Source organism: Saccoglossus kowalevskii, chromosome 3 (genome assembly GCF_978046115.1).
Source record: "Saccoglossus kowalevskii chromosome 3, keSacKowa6.1, whole genome shotgun sequence".
Lineage (NCBI taxonomy): Eukaryota > Metazoa > Hemichordata > Enteropneusta > Harrimaniidae > Saccoglossus > Saccoglossus kowalevskii.
This window is the reverse complement of record NC_140643.1, coordinates 8033073-8051850: the sequence shown is the minus strand read 5'-3', so window position 1 is coordinate 8051850 and position 18778 is coordinate 8033073. Positions and strand designations below refer to the sequence as shown.

Below are 18778 nucleotides of genomic sequence, written 5' to 3'. Positions count from 1 at the left end.
ATTTATAAGTAATTCGGTCGACACGAAAATCCTAATTTATATTTATCTTATCGTCCGACTCGCACGGTTTCGTGTCTTCGACCTATAGGCCTCTACACGATACCGTGCGGGGTCACAGGCTAAATTGCGTATCTTAAGCAGTGAGATCTGATTGGGCGATGGTTGTTCTGCCAAAGTCTGTTTGGAGGCTTGGCCGAATAAACTTAGACCTTGGCTAGCGGAGATGTATTTATCTTTATATTTTAATTAATTGAGCTCGAAATGAAAATAATAATGTATTTGAAAACACCTTAGTTACATTATACATCACATGATATATATATATATATATGAGAGTAGTAAACACTGTCAAATGTTAGATTAACTCACGTGACCACCAAGACAGTAAAGTTTATATCTTCCAATACACAGTCACTGCATACTTATTTTGAAATAAAGTAAAGTATATTTATTTTCAAATTATATTTTTCCGTCAAAATAAAAAAACAAACATATTTCAACCGATTAAATTTATAGACGGGACATGAAACAATTCATTACGCCCGTCCCACAGGATAGTTAAATCGAAGGAGTCGTCACCTGCGCATGCGTCAGATGGCCATAGCGTTTCATTGTTTACAAACAAGCGTCTACCCATGAGTCTTTGCGTTTTTATGGGGTGTTGTAATCGTCGCTGAGGACTCAATTTTCGCGCGTGCGCAGGTGACGACCCTCCCGCTTTAAATATCGGTGCGTCTTCCCACGTCACGTCGGAATAACGAGATCTAACAGGAGCTCATAAACGCTAATAAACATTTCGTCAACATTCAACAACAGTCTATCGAGTGTATCCTTAAACTCATATAATCAACTTTATCAGATATTTAAAAAATATAAATTAACCCTAAGAAAGTTTATATATTGTGTATGCCATGGCTCATTATTATAACTGCTCAGTTGATAAAAACAAGAGATCTATATAAAACATCCTCGAATATTAGAGGGCGTTTTCTTTCGAATAGATGTCACATCCACATTGTCAAAATCACATTAGACATTGTAATAATACTCACAATTTACTTAAATAAAAAAATCTTTTGATACTTTTCTTCCAATAATTTTTTTATCATTTTTCAAATCGAATTATTAAAATATACATCATATGTGACATGGTAGAACTGATAATTCATAAAGTTCTATAAAAATATAATATTTACACATTGGTAGCAACCCAAGATGATTGAAATCATAAATGCTGAATTATGATGTGAAATGTTTTTACATAACACATAAATTGAATTCAGATATCCAATAATATATATGTGACTGAGTGATTCTTTGTCTACACAATGTTTATAACTAATTTGTTCAGTACATTGTTGGCAAGACACTTCCACGACTACAACAAAAAATACACACGTGTCTTCTTAGATTCTCCTGCGTCACATTGCGCTGCTCGATCTCAGATCGACGATACGAACGCGATGGCGCCATTTGATGGCTTTTTGGAAACCAGACTAAGCACATTTTGGCAATGAGCGAAATACATAAAAACAAATTAGTCCTTAACAATTTAAAGTTGAGCATTGAGCGATCCGGAAGAATTTGAGCAGAATTTGAAATTCACAATAAATTCGGTATTCAATTCAGCCAATTAAATCCAGCCGATCTGATTAAATAAACGAAGAATATTGTTGTTATTCGTATATGTAAGTACTATGTTATTATTCTATTTTCTGTTTTCTACAGCCACAGTCTTGGATGATTTTGTACACATGCTCACAAATCAGTAGACTCGTCGATCACGACATTTTCGTTGGTCGGCGGCAGGCTACCTTCTACGTCTTCTTTGCTCCCATTAAGACCATGGATTACTAGATGTGGACGTGGATGAGTTGCTGTGTACCAGCGCTGTATAGATACAAACATATAATTACTTATAAGGCCACGCCGACTTAATTTTATGGATGACACCCGCGCGCGCATTAGTTTTCGCCTGTTCTCAAAAAAAAAAAATAAATAAATAAATCTCCGACGACGAGTCTCCACAAATTGGTTTTCTGTCCGGAACTTGCCGACTCATATTGTCGCAAGTGTCTACCTCAAAACCAAACTCCGCACAGATAGATGCTCATTACGTAAAGCGCGAAGACCTATGAAGGGGATTGCCTCAAACCATGCCAATTTTGTTATAAATGATCCAACATGGCAATCACACCACCAAAATACGTGAACATAAAAGTTCAGAGGTAAAACGGAGGGATTGTTGTAGAGTGGTACACAATTGACGTTGGCCAGGGAGATGTGACGTTTACACAGCTATACGAGAGATCGGTAGCGGCAAGCGAGTTTCGCCCAGACAACTTTTAGGACATATTGTCCAGAGTGGCTGTCCTGCGTTTCTTCCGCAACGATGAGAGAAATGGGAGAGGAGTGGAGGTGTATGGTGGCCTAAAGTCGGTCAGGTAACAAGTCAGTTCGGTTGCTTTGTCCGCATTGAAGTCGACAAAACTGCAACGAAAGCAGCGGAAGCTCCTCGGCCGAAGTCCCCTTTTAGGGTGAAGAAAAGTTTCTTATTATTTTTGTTTTCATTTTCTGATTCGGATAATTTGCTTGCACACACAGTCAGTAATATTTTGATCATATGACAAATTTTTCATTAAGATACATGTACATAATTTTCTGCATCCAAATTTTTGTTGACTCTCTGTTGGTGTTTTTTTTTCAATATCGAGCCTCTTATAATTTGTTACATAGTTGAAGTAGTTCTAGAGAATTTGTGTCTACACTTAGTCCATCTGAAGTGTCACTTTAAAAGCTGTAGTTTGAATGTCAAAGAAGTTAATTTCTAGGTTGCTGTTGACAAACTTATTGTTCATTTTTAATTAATTGTTTTTCAATACAACACAGTAAGTTTTTCTTTATTATTGAGTTGATGTGTATGCCTTTGGCAAAGCTAACATCTGCCTTATCCTCTTGCCTTTTCAAAATCAAAGGTGATGATACCTGTGACAGTAATACAGTACGAAATGTGTACATCAACATGTGCCTCCTACAAATAAAGACTTGTTGTTGTTTTTTTTGATACACTGTGGTTCAATTCGAAATAACAGCTCCGTAGTCCTGTGGTTTTAGCAGCATTTTTTTTTGGCAGGATTTTTTTTCGCCCTCTCCGTCGCATTAGTTTTGGGGTCTTCAGAGGATGTCATCCATAAAATTAAATCAGTGTGGCCTAACAATATGTTACATACTACTGACCGATTTACGATCCGATGATCAATTTGAAAGGCTTACCTGTTTCATATTACCGGGTGTGACGATGATGGAGTATATAAAATAGGTCACAACCCAATGCATTGAGAAGACCGCCATCAACCATCCCAATACTTCACCCCATACCGGGTAGTGGTAGTCCTCACCGTACATGGCACCACTGTATGACACGAAGCTGAATAGCTGAATTAACTAGAGACAAAAACAATGTAGGCGTGAGTTGTAACAATGGTGTATACAGCATTAAGAATCCACGACTGCAATTACGTTATACGTCTTCGTTGCTTTATATTCACAGACTGTCATACAAGCGGATTCCAGATACGGTATGGCAATAACACTACACGTTCTGTACACAAATACGGAAAAATACACAAATAAAATAATACAATGCAAGATATATTGGAACTGATTCTTGCAGGTTTTTTCACAGTGTAAATTGTTTTGTCATACAAATTTGTATATTAATTGAGGGCATTGGGGCTCTATGTAGCAGGTTATCCTCGTAAAATAAGCTTCAATAAATAATTAAATAAGATATATAATCTTTCTAAAATACGATTTAATTGCCTGCACATCATTCTGTGATAATCAATGATTTCAAATGAACATTTGCATAACACTATTTAAAAGATTATAAAATTGTTAAGATTATATTAATTATAGTCAACGTCGCAGGATGAACACGAGACAGTTGTTTCACAAACTCACTACTTTGCATTATTTGAATTAAGGTATTTTCTCTAGATATTTGTGATCATATTACGTGACTTTTCCCAATTGGCGTATGATCTTCATCGCATACCTCACACTAACATAATATAATCTTATAAACCAACAATTACTGCTCTTGAAAGTGGACATGATTGCGTGATACTGTCAGTGATACTTACTATAAGAATAACGGGGATTGATAAACACCAGGAAATTGGCCAAAAATACGAAGGTTTTTTCTGCAGCATGTGGTGCATTCCACGCATAAATTTCTTTATTCCATAGACATAGCATATAGTAATACATTCCCAGAGTGCCACCCATAGTAGTACGTAGCCACCGGCACCATATACATTAAGCAGCTCAAAGAAATAGATGCCAGCCTAAAAGACATTAGTGTTCAGAACAACTCAACGTGAAAACAAATAAATGTGATTGAAATACAAATATTTTGTGCAATATGGTTTCCTGCTCAATAAGTATCGATGAACGAGATGAATGATGTACGTACGTTTGTAAGACACGGTAGCGCCACAAAGAAGTAAATAACACACAGTATGGCCAGACACAATGGTCGATGTTTTCTCAGATACTTGGGGTACTCGTCACAAAGGCATGTATAGAATCCTTCTACCACACAGAACTGCAAAGAAAGAAATGTTTATTTATTCATTTATACTAATATTTTATTAATTATTATCAATACTAGTACATTCTATTAATTAATAAGAATTATTAACATTGATTTTTATACTATCGTCTTATCGAATACTGTTATAATATGTTGATTTACATTTTTAGAATTTTAAATTCTAAAACATGTTTTCATTTACTGTATTGATAATTTCTGTTCCTTCTTTACACAAGTTGAACGTTCTATTCATAGTTTCTAATGGACTAAGGTCATTTCATGTTGGATAAAATACCAGCCTGAGAGAGACTAACTTATGCACCTTGTGGTTGAAATCAAAATACACAATAATACTTGAAGTCATGTCGTATAGTAACGCACGAGGGCTCTGTGATCTCAAGGTTTTCATTCAAGTGTTAACCACCAAATACAATAGAAATGGTTAGTTATTACTAGAGCGTTCCCATGCATAAAGGGTTTACTTCGCACTGACTTGCTGGGAACGTACAACTTTGGTATACATAAAACATGCAAGGCGCATATATCGACTCGTGTAACAGCTTACTACTTTTATGTCAATAAATTTTCCTGAAAGTACCTTAACAGGCAAGCTCCCATCCCAAATTCAACTCATGCACCCATTAAACAACACGAACATCCTAGCCAAATAACCCAAGTAAGTCAACTACAGCCCTTTTCATACACCCAATGCACTGCGTGATTTCAGAAAACAATTATATGGGTGTTATTTATATGTTGATAGCCTGTACCTTCATAGCCCATGTGTGTATTCACCACAAACGTCTCCACATTCATAATACATATATGAAAATTATTTCTTTTGTATCTGATATGTGATAAGCATGAATGCGTTCACAGAGGAAACCCTTACTTTTACGTACCTGACTATCCAGTCCAAGAAGTAGCAACATGAAAAAGAATAATATCGACCAGAATTGGGCACCTGGCATTTCTGCTATTGCTGTTGGTACTGTGATAAACGTTAATCCTGGACCTGTACCGGTGCAAATCACACGTTATAAACTCATTATTTTCAGATGGAACTTCTTTTTTAACTCAGCGTTGGATAGTACACATCCCAAGTGTTGAGCATTGATGTGTCGACGCTACCCGAGTAATTTAAACGAATGCAACTCGAAACATTTCTTACAAATTAGGTGCAGCTAGTGCGTTTGAATCGCGCAACAATGAAAGTTCCTGTCAAATTTCAATAATTCTCGAACCAACCATGTGTAATATGTTGTATGTGAGTTGCAACTATTTCGTAAATCATCGTAATCACACATTGGTAGAATGATGGGTTAGAAAAGGTGATACGTGTCACAAATTGAAGATGGCATTGTGCTTGTGTCATGAATTTGTTTTTGCGTATCTGTTAACCGACTTAATTAGCTGATTATTAGCGAATTGCTGTGTTATGTCTGTCATCGTGTAGGCCTATTTGAAGTTTTGAACGGAACTTGGCTCAGTGATTTGGAACTAATTACCAGATAACCGCCGCTTTTTAGACTACTCATTCTGACAGTTTATATTTATAGTTATTAATGTAGTGAACGATTAATCAAAAGATATGACGTATTCAGTGCTTAGTGTGATTGACTTTATGATTGAAGGTTACGCCCTAGAGTCTTTTTACTGCTTTGTAATTGGTTAGAGTTTTGAAAATGAATAAAGAGAGTTTGAGTTGGTCTTGAAGAGTACTCCACGATAGACGCAGTAGAGAGAGAGAGTGCAGTCGAGAGTCCAGTCCAGGGGCGAGCCTTGAGGCAGTCCAGTCTTGGGCGAGTCTTGGTTCAGCCTTGCGAGAGTCTTGGGGACACTTTTCCCCAGGGCGCTGTGTCTTATAGAGTGCTCCAAAAGATCGACTAAGACGAGAGCTGAAACGTATTTCGTTGTGTGTGCCTTATTTGACTGTAAAGCTTAAGTGACTTTCCCGATCCCGTACCTCAAGGGGACGAGATAGAGAGACGAGACGAGATTCCCCTCTGACAAGTGTGGAGAACCCGAGAAGAAGATTACCCCTGTGATACTTGTGCCTGACATATAGTACGAACAAGAATAAATTGACTCCTTCAAATATTAAGTTATTTTTTTTGGCTGTAATTTTTCTCAATACAAAAACGACATGACGAACATTGATCTGTTCACAGCTAGCGAGATTATATGTCACAATACGTGAGTGAAACATCAATACTCACCAGAATCGACGACTTCCGACACTTCCACGTTTTGTTCATGTGCCATAAATCCAAGAGTGGCAAAGACCATGAAACCAGCGTAAAAGCTGGTACCACAATTTACGAAACATACAACGAGTGAATCTCTGTAATAAACACAACTACACTAAATACAACATCACGATTACATATCAACGTGCAATTAGCCAATTTAGAAGTGAACTCTTTACTTCGGAAGAGAGGAAACCATGATCTCAAACAAAAAATACGTATTTTAGATTTATGAGTTATCGATAATTAATGAACTTATATGAAATATTAACGACATGGTTACAATATACACAAACTCATATATATTATGTATGATGCCTTACATTACTATATTGTTGCTGTACTTGTTATAACTCCCAAGTGATATAAGTGATGATATACCAACACCGAGAGAGAAAAAAATCTGTGACGCCGCATCGACCCAAACCTGAAGACAGAACAAATGCACAGGATAAGAATGTGGTGATAGTTCCTCTAGTCTTACAACAGTGCTGACGTTGATATTCTCACATTCCGACTACTCACCTGTGGATCCAACAATTTTTCCCAATCTGGAACAATGTAATAATAAATGCCCTCATCGGCGCCAGGTAATGTCGCAGATCGAATCAAGAGAATAGTTATTATAACATAGGGGAATGTAGTAGTGAACCATACAATCTGAAGAAAGTAATAGTATTCAAATATTATACATGGAGGTCAGCGTATTTACCGTACTTTCGTTGGAACTGTTTTCTTGTAACTAATAAGCCGATATAAGCATGGTCGTATGCTACAGCTCAGATTGGTAGACATTGTGAATTTATTCACAAATTAACGCATATATTTACATACTAAACAGTGACTATGAATACATTAATTATATAATTTGCAATAATTCATGTTTCATGGCATACATAATCACCTTTTTCATATAGAAGACAATTTGTGTCCTCACCTAACCTTGAAGTAGAATTTAAGCTAGTAAAGACACTTATACAATTTGAAAAATACGGTTAAGCTTTAAGATTTATGGTTTTAATGATTTTCAATCAATTTACCAAATCCTACAATCAAATAAATTACAAATCGTTGAGAATGAATATTAATGTAATTGCTTATATGGCCTCGGACGAGAAAATAGAAGCACCTTTAGCTTTCTAACTATGGCGACAGCAATTGATGTTTAGCGTAAATGTTGAGCTGTTTGGCCTGCATATCATCACAAAACTTTGTTACACGCTTGTCGGAATCAACTCACCTTTCCGGTAGTTTTGACACCTTTAACAATACAGGCATATGTCAGTAACCAGGCAACGGTGAGAGCAACCACCAAATACCATACAAGGGATCCAATATCGTGTATTCCGTCAGACATCTGCAACACAAAGTTACTGGGGCCAAAGTAAAATGATATTATTATCATGTCATAAATATGTCATTGGTTGATTTGTATTTGTAGTTGTCGAATGCACTTGAACCATAAGAATTATAATATTGTTAGCTTTTCAACGCAATTATAACTTAATTTTAGGTCACAACTTGTCAGAATCATAATTATATTTCATTTCAGTTCCGTTTCATTTCAGATTGCTAATAAATATTATAGGTGGAACTCCTAATTCAATACTATGCGTGGTAATTTAGAATTTGGTTAAAGATTTAAATCGTTTCACAGATTAATATGATCAACATGGTGAAACTACATGATGACTGGACGATTCCGACCTTAAATAGCGTAATGGCAGTGAAAACAATTATTATAGATTAGGTTCGCATCATGTGACCTTTTTATTGTAATTGTTATTTGTGATCTTCAGAGTCATTTACATGTTCACATGTAATATTTCAACATAATGTGATTAGAAAATGATTGCGGTCACACATGACTCGTCAGTCTGGCAACTATGTTTGGATGATGTGACATTATGTGTAAATTTAACGTAACTTCTTCATTAAACGAAATGACATAATGTCAACCTGAACCTGAAAATATATATTCCATTCGCCGTGTACTTATTTAAAAAATGCAATGGTCACAGCATGTTGACTGATTGTTATTGCGCTTGTCGCACAAAGAGTCCGATTTTTTTTCATATTTTTGTTTCTACAATGTATATATTTAAAACATACTTCCAAAACTGTTCCGACGGCGATTCTGAGTCAGTCATATTGATTGTAATATTGTTGTATTCTCCGGTACAGAATTGTGTTGCATTGTTGGTGGTATTATGGTATGTGTAGTCGTAACAGTAAATATCATTCCAGTAGGCGTCACATACAGTCCACGGTAACGTAGGGAAGAATGAGAAAAATAAATAGACAAGTATCCATGCGATGATAACAATGTAATAAACATTCATTATACAAGCGACTGACGCCGACGCGTAGCCAACCCCTGAAATAAAACAAAACATACAAGGTTATCAGAGTTCCTGTTAAATTAAACAAAGAAATATAATTCAAATCACAGTTTAACACTACGACAAAGACTTTTCGTTGTCGACATTGTGAAATTCTTTCGTTTTTATTGAAGAATATTTATTAAAGCTATTGCTCATACACAAGTTGTTGAGCATCCTACATATTTTGTAATTTCGTGATTTTAGTCATAATAATGCAAAAATACTTTTGAAATTGTCTTGATATATTTTTGAATTCACCTGTCAACATCAGTCCGAAAATAATGATGAATTTCACAATTTCGAAAATGGAAAGTCTTTAAAGTGTTTTATGCTATTAGATTATCCTATACTAATATACGTCTTTTAGAAAGAAGGTCAAACATACTGCAAACAAACGTTATAAAAATTTTGCCATTTCAGAAGCTAGGAAATTCCCTAAAACACAGACGAGATTATTTAGCAAATTAATCTAATTATTACAAGTACAAGACCCCACATACCATGTAAATATATATTTGTTTAGGAATTTAAAATATGTGGTCAAGTTTAAGCAGTTTGTCTAAATGGGGTTGTCGTCACGCGCATTCTGTTCTGTTAGACATATACGACGAATACAGTGAATATCAATTATATTGTTTGTTTACACAACATTCAACGGCAGCACGACGATCACCGTTATTTGCATAAGAAATGTACATGATGTCCATTTCACTCGTGTAAGGATCACGCATAGTTCGTAAATTGCGGCTAAACGATTCAGAAAAAATGGCGTAAAATCAAACCAAATGAATGTAAAACTTGTTTTTCTAGTGATACTGGTGATCTGTTATGTAAATAAAACATTTTTAGTTTATGATAAATCTCATTCCCGTATGGTCTACAGTATGGAACATCAATTTAAAAATGAAACAAAGTATTTGTACGCATTGCATCTTCAAATGGCTATAAGCGAGTTTTGGCGTTATTGGTTGGATAACACAGTCAATACATATAGAACATTTCAATCAATGTGTAAATACACCTGCCAAAATGAATACATGTACAAATGTACTCTTATCAATTATGATTCTTATTTATTCTTTGTTATATTCCTCTATTGAAGTTTTGGCTATACACATACACATACGAGTAGATATCATGAACCTACCTTTGAAGCAAGGTACGATTTGCCAAACGCTTATACCGCCCAATTGTAGATACTGTCCAAGACCAATCTCCAGATAGAACATAGGGATTCCCAAAAACACGAGACACAAGAAATATGGGATAAGAAAAGCTCCTTCAATAAAATAAAAACAATGAGAAATAATTGTACACGAGTCGTAATCAGACCAAGTAAATATGTTATTATTTCATTACACCAACTTTGCATATATTTATAACATGCATTGATTATCGCTTGAATTGGGGACTCCTCATGACCGAGACCCCAGGGAAATAATGACGGTGGTTTCATCCCATGTGTTTGAGGGAGCTCTAAAAAACAAATAACCGACAAGTGTGAGCAAATTCCCAGAACACTGCAGCTGAATGTTATTGTTGTCACTGTCTGACGTATAGTCATGTATATTCGCTTACAGAGTATGTTATTGAGTTCAAGCATTATTATTAGATGGTGCATGAAATGCGTTAAATATTCGTAATATGGGTCAAAGTTTACGAAATATAATCACATATTTCTCACATTGTCTATACATGTTTTGCTACAGTTTGTATCCAGGCAACTAGGTATGAATGACATTTCAGTTTATTAGTCAGTTATTGTATTGATGTATGACACCAGGTTTCTACTTCCCCAAATTAAAACCAAGTGTAGAATTAGATGTTTATGCCAAGATGGGTTCACCAATATATTCCATTCATAATTCCGATGAGTGCAAATTTTGCATCATTTGACAATTTTACTAATTCACATAAAGTCAAGTAGCCGCCACAGAAACACACAGGCAAAATGCATGGTGACCATGTTTTTACATCTTTTAATCTTTTTAAACGACTATGGTACTGTTGAATTTCATAATTTTGCATTAATCGAAGATGGCGACCGTATTACTCGTAAAACAAACATAACTTCATATTCGTCCCGTTTCCAAACCCTTAATTTAAAATGATGGTCTACTAAATGTTTTTTTCGAAGATTTTTGTATCTCATATTTCTGCTGATAATCTGCAAGATGACAAGTTTGGGGATTTTTTCATATTCAAGATTGTTGTCAAAATGGCTTAGTAAATCTATATAAGGAATATCTTGGTTTCCACACAAAAATTCATGACGAAATTATACAAATTTCACCAAATCCCCAAGTTTTTGCCCATTTGAATATCGAATAAGAGGTTGATGTTTAAAGCCATATGTATTTGTACACTTTTCTGTTCTGACAATCTGAATAATTTGGTCCACGTTGGAAAGCTCCGATCTCATATATGTTAGTACTTTATTAGATTGTATATGTAGTCACTCTGACAGAAACGACGTCAACAAGTTTTCGCGTCGTAATTGTGATAATTGTGATATGGTTCAACTTATGTCGCCTTGCACAAAACATACAGTCATACTTAGTTCCATATCTTTTCCAAAACATCTATATCCAATGGGAAATTATGTCTATATGGCCCAAAAACAAAATGAAAAATGGTGGCACAGTACCACATCACCATAACATTATTGATTAGTTGCCATGACAACAACAAATTCTAGCCTTGAACTAAATTGTTCTAGATATTGTACACATGCTGTCTATGTTTGTTTTATAATAAATATATATTTAGTGGGTACAACTGATTATAATAAATATAGTCAATGTATAAATATATATTTAGTGGATACAACTGATTATAATAAATATAGTCAATGTATAAATATATATTTAGTGGGTACAACTGATTATAATAAATATAGTCAATGTATAAATATATATTTAGTGGGTACAACTGATTATAATAAATATAGTCAATGTATAAATATATATTTAGTGGATACAACTGATTATAATAAATATAGTCAATGTATAAATATATATTTAGTGGGTACAACTGATTATAATAAATATAGTCAATGTATAAATATATATTTAGTGGGTACAACTGATTATAATAAATATAGTCAATGTATAAATATATATTTAGTGGGTACAACTGATTATAATAAATATAGTCAATGTATAAATATATATTTAGTGGATACAACTGATTATAATAAATATAGTCAATGTATAAATATATATTTAGTGGGTACAACTGATTATAATAAATATAGTCAATGTATAAATATATATTTAGTGGGTGCAACTGATTATAATAAATATAGTCAATGTATAAATATATATTTAGTGGGTACAACTGATTATAATAAATATAGTCAATGTATAAATATATATTTAGTGGGTGCAACTGATTATAATAAATATAGTCAATGTATAAATATATATTTAGTGGGTACAACTGATTATAATAAATATAGTCAATGTATAAATATATATTTAGTGGGTACAACTGATTATAATAAATATAGTCAATGTATAAATATATATTTAGTGGGTGCAACTGATTATAATAAATATAGTCAATGTATAAATATATATTTAGTGGGTACAACTGATCATAATAAATATAGTCAATGTATAAATATATATTTAGTGGATACAACTGATTATAATAAATATAGTCAATGTATAAATATATATTTAGTGGATACAACTGATTATAATAAATATAGTCAATGTATAAATATATATTTAGTGGGTACAACTGATTATAATAAATATAGTCAATGTATAAATATATATTTAGTGGGTACAACTGATTATAATAAATATAGTCAATGTATAAATATATATTTAGTGGATACAACTGATTATAATAAATATAGTCAATGTATAAATATATATTTAGTGGGTACAACTGATTATAATAAATATAGTCAATGTATAAATATATATTTAGTGGGTACAACTGATTATAATAAATATAGTCAATGTATAAATATATATTTAGTGGGTGCAACTGATTATAATAAATATAGTCAATGTATAAATATATATTTAGTGGGTACAACTGATTATAATAAATATAGTCAATGTATAAATATATATTTAGTGGGTGCAACTGATTATAATAAATATAGTCAATGTATAAATATATATTTAGTGGGTACAACTGATTATAATAAATATAGTCAATGTATAAATATATATTTAGTGGGTACAACTGATTATAATAAATATAGTCAATGTATAAATATATATTTAGTGGGTGCAACTGATTATAATAAATATAGTCAATGTATAAATATATATTTAGTGGGTACAACTGATCATAATAAATATAGTCAATGTATAAATATATATTTAGTGGATACAACTGATTATAATAAATATAGTCAATGTATAAATATATATTTAGTGGATACAACTGATTATAATAAATATAGTCAATGTATAAATATATATTTAGTGGGTACAACTGATTATAATAAATATAGTCAATGTATAAATATATATTTAGTGGGTACAACTGATTATAATAAATATAGTCAATGTATAAATATATATTTAGTGGATACAACTGATTATAATAAATATAGTCAATGTATAAATATATATTTAGTGGGTACAACTGATTATAATAAATATAGTCAATGTATAAATATATATTTAGTGGGTACAACTGATTATAATAAATATAGTCAATGTATAAATATATATTTAGTGGATACAACTGATTATAATAAATATAGTCAATGTATAAATATATATTTAGTGGGTACAACTGATTATAATAAATATAGTCAATGTATAAATATATATTTAGTGGGTACAACTGATTATAATAAATATAGTCAATGTATAAATATATATTTAGTGGGTACAACTGATTATAATAAATATAGTCAATGTATAAATATATATATTTAGTGGGTACAACTGATTATAATAAATATAGTCAATGTATAAATATATATTTAGTGGGTACAACTGATTATAATAAATATAGTCAATGTATAAATATATATTTAGTGGGTACAACTGATTATAATAAATGTAGTCAATGTATAAATATATATTTAGTGGGTACAACTGATTATAATAAATATAGTCAATGTATAAATATATATTTAGTGGGTACAACTGATTATAATAAATATAGTCAATGTATAAATATATATTTAGTGGGTACAACTGATTATAATAAATATAGTCAATGTATAAATATATATTTAGTGGGTACAACTGATTATAATAAATATAGTCAATGTATAAATATATATTTAGTGGGTACAACTGATTATAATAAATATAGTCAATGTATAAATATCTATTTAGTGGGTACAACTGATTATAATAAATATAGTCAATGTATAAATATATATTTAGTGGATGCAACTGATTATAATAAATATAGTCAATGTATAAATATATATTTAGTGGGTACAACTGATTATAATAAATATAGTCAATGTATAAATATATATTTAGTGGTACAACTGATTATAATAAATATAGTCAATGTATAAATATATATTTAGTGGATGCAACTGATTATAATAAATATAGTCAATGTATAAATATATATTTAGTGGGTACAACTGATTATAATAAATATAGTCAATGTATAAATATATATTTAGTGGGTGCAACTGATTATAATAAATATAGTCAATGTATAAATATATATTTAGTGGGTACAACTGATTATAATAAATATAGTCAATGTATAAATATATATTAGTGGGTACAACTGATTATAATAAATATAGTCAATGTATAAATATATATTTAGTGGGTACAACTGATTATAATAAATATAGTCAATGTATAAATATATATTTAGTGGGTACAACTGATTATAATAAATATAGTCAATGTATAAATATATATTTAGTGGATACAACTGATTATAATAAATATAGTCAATGTATAAATATATATTTAGTGGGTGCAACTGATTATAATAAATATAGTCAATGTATAAATATATATTTAGTGGGTACAACTGATTATAATAAATATAGTCAATGTATAAATATATATTTAGTGGGTACAACTGATTATAATATACCGGGTCAAGATGGTCGGTGACCGGTACTATGTTTATGTTAAATTATAATTTGAAAATATTGGTTGATTGTTTCTTCTCCAGTGGAGACCACTCATTCAATAGTCATAGTGGCCCAGGCTGCTATAAAAATGCATCACACATCTCGAACTAAATACGTCGTAAAATCTATAATATTTAAATGATGTCATAAAGTTGGACATGTTCATTTGTATTTTATACAGCCCATAAAGAACATTGTAAATAAAAAACCGACTAGTTTATACAACGAACTAATAAAAGTGTGAAACAAGTTTTCTGTTTTTAGAAAGCAAATACAAAATGATATCGTCATTTTAGTCACACAGCTAAATACCAAAGCAGCACACTGTTACTTACACAATTGTAAAAGTGACCTCGCTGAGTACATACTAGATGTGTTGGTTTGCTAATCAAAAACCGACAGTTTTCATACTGAACTGTAAAATCCATTGCCGGTTTCTGGTATCATATTAAATATAATATTTTGAAAGATCACCGTTCGTGTTTTTGTTGTCGCATGTTCATTAGATCAATATTATGTTATTGTGCAAAAGATTCATTTTCTTTGACAGTGTATAAACTGGAGTTGTGGGTAGTTGCAGTGGTGTGTCCTCGATGTAAAACCATCTAATCTCGCTGTATACTGGGACTACTGAACAAGGCCCTTACTGACGGAACAACGTAAACAACGCAATCTTGCGTGTTTTGTGAGTTGCTGAAAACATGTTAGATTTGTTTCAAATTTCGAGTCGAATTGCAATCTTACTGACAAACATGTAATTGATGCACACATATGCAATGCATTATGGGATAAAACATTCCGCTATATGTAATGAAAAGTAGTTAATACACTGGAAACTGAACAAATTCGTATTAGATATAATGTATGAATTATTCGAAAAATTGTTCCGTGATTTTTTTTATTTTCAGTATTTTTATAGCATAAACCCATAATAATGAATTGATGAACTTGATATATATAATCTGGCATCACCTTAAATGAAATACCGTATAAAAACTATTTGTTTATCAGTGATAACGCTAGTATAATGTTATAATCAATAGTTTAATACAGCATCGGCTCAGAACATGCCAAATAACTAGGGCAGATTTACGAAAGAAACCAAATTGAATGAAGTTTATTGAATAATGTTCTCCACAACAACATGCGAAGTTATAAAATGAAAAGACAATTGCCCTACTAAACTGAACAAACAATATATATCTTTATTGGTTATGGTTTCCTGTCCGAAAACGTTTGTACTCGATGTTTACAGCCCAATAATTGATCATAAACTTCAAGAAGGTACACAAAGTAAAACAGAATTTGTTACCCCAATGTCAGTATTGTTGACCTTTCAGTTTACGCGTGTTTGATATTGGTCATGTGACATTCACTTGAACTTTGACAGTTACATTACTAAATATCTTTATCATGTATACCAATACCGGTGTGTTAGTCACGTGACCAAGACTGTTCACCATTATTTATTAAGACATTTTTAATAGCAGTATTATACTTTTCGCGGGCAAACGATTTGTATTGATGCAGTCTGTGTATACGAGATTATAATATCAATACTTCTAGTCTATATAAATTACCTATATATTCATAATCGCGATATATTTTTTTTTAATTGACGAACAAATAATATTTCTACTCTTTGCCATCCATCTGGTAGATACATTCACAAAACCATACATCGCTCTCACTGTAGACGTTAAATCATCATTCGAGATACACATTGGCGTTCCAATTTTATAATCTTTCCACACGTTGAAATGTATACAGTGCATAGAAGACGTACATCAACCAATACAATTATTCCATATCGTGGCATAGTAAACGTCGTCACATATAGCTACTAGTACAGGCACCATCGATACCACGATTACACTGTTAGTGCATTCGTGTGATGTGTCATGTACATATCTGTATGTATTAAGTAAGTAAGTATTAGTGCGTATTTCACTGGCACCAAAATACAATTGCCGATTAGAAAATCCGAAAATAAACTTATGTTAAATTATCATAATTTATTTACATTTGTTAACATATAAAAAGTGGTAAACATAAGACTCTCTTGGATCAATGACACTCTCAAATCCATCAGTTTATTATGATTCGACCAAATCTTTGTGCGCCTCTTGCGTATTTGTTTTGTTTCAAAGCTGTCGGTTCATTCATTTTAATGGGGATGTATTATTCTTGTCTTCTTTGCTTTGTTTGCACTAAGCATTAATATTAGTTAACTATCAAATAATAATAATTATTAAATAACAATTACTTAGGGAAGACTAATTTTAACAAATGCACACACATAAAAATGTACGAGTCAGTCAAAAAATGCTCAGAATACAATCAACTTTGTATAACTTTAGTTAGTACTGAGGCACGAGATTGGTGAGACTTTCGTTTTCTATAGTCCAATTTGTCCTTGTAATGTTGGATGTAATATATATGGGAATTCACTTCTCAGATTCGTGAGACCTGCCCGGAACATCATTTGCACATTTTTATTTTGTTTGTGTGTGCCACGGCTGTGATTCAACTGCTCGTGATACGTCTAGTAAGTATCTATTGTGAAAGGGTGTAATCCATTTAATAGAACACACATCACAATCTAACATAGTACTTCACAGAACGCTTACTCTACTCAGCGATATACGTAAACATATTTCAGACGTACGTCCTATCCTGATTTTGGTTCACTCCTTGTTTTGTATTTTCCCGCGTCTGCCACCCTCTCCTACACAGTACGAAGTTCAACTTCATAGTTTTATGGGTCATTCGAGCTTGTGTATAATCAACTAGATATGTTATCTGTTCCTATCCAAGTGCACTTGTAATATAAACATGTCACATTGACCGAGGTCGTGACCTCGAATGTCGAGAGCGATGTGGCATTGTTTGTCATACAACATATATGGCCCGTAAATAAGCCCCTGTTGAATTGTAAATTACAGAAATCACGGATCATTTGATCCTCGTCATCTTTCGCGAATGATAACTAATAATTTACATAAGTCTGCAGATGAAAGAGTTTCGTATTAATGACGTAAGATACACTACAATGCAAGTAATCGCACCAATGTCATCAACAAACCAATCTAAATACTGGTACACCGGTCACCACGCAAGTATATATAAGTATATATATGTAGAATTTACCACCTACCTCCTCCATTTTTATATACCATATATGGAAACCTCCAGATGTTGCCGAGACCCACAGCATATCCAATGCAAACCATTATGAAATCAGCCTTACTATCCCACCCGCCTCTCTCATTAGATGTATTCTCATTCAAGTCTTCTTTTTGGCTTTCTTCAATGTCACCTTCGACATCTTGGTTGTTCTCAATTATCTCAGTCGATCCGTTACTCATTTTATCAAGTTCCATTGCTTTTTGCGTCGACGAATCTTCGCTCATATTGGCAGTAGTGGTTAAAATATTACTAAGTATTACTA

The 18778-nt window shown here is 32.4% G+C and overlaps 1 protein-coding gene across 1 annotated transcript; it reads right to left on the bottom strand.

The window, feature by feature from the left end:
• Window positions 1-1209: 1209 nt before the first annotated feature.
• LOC100374554 (sodium- and chloride-dependent GABA transporter 1-like) lies at window positions 1210-18575 on the bottom strand. The gene is made up of 12 exons (XM_002741509.4): window positions 18485-18575; window positions 10378-10509; window positions 8959-9223; window positions 8087-8219; window positions 7372-7506; window positions 7170-7273; window positions 6817-6941; window positions 5500-5612; window positions 4478-4609; window positions 4146-4349; window positions 3274-3444; window positions 1210-1890 (listed from the first exon to the last, which is right to left on the bottom strand). Exons 1-12 carry the CDS (start codon window positions 18558-18560, stop codon window positions 1759-1761), a joined length of 1722 nt encoding a protein of 573 aa, XP_002741555.2. The 5' UTR covers window positions 18561-18575; the 3' UTR covers window positions 1210-1758.
• Between the last annotated feature and the right edge of the window lie 203 nt (window positions 18576-18778).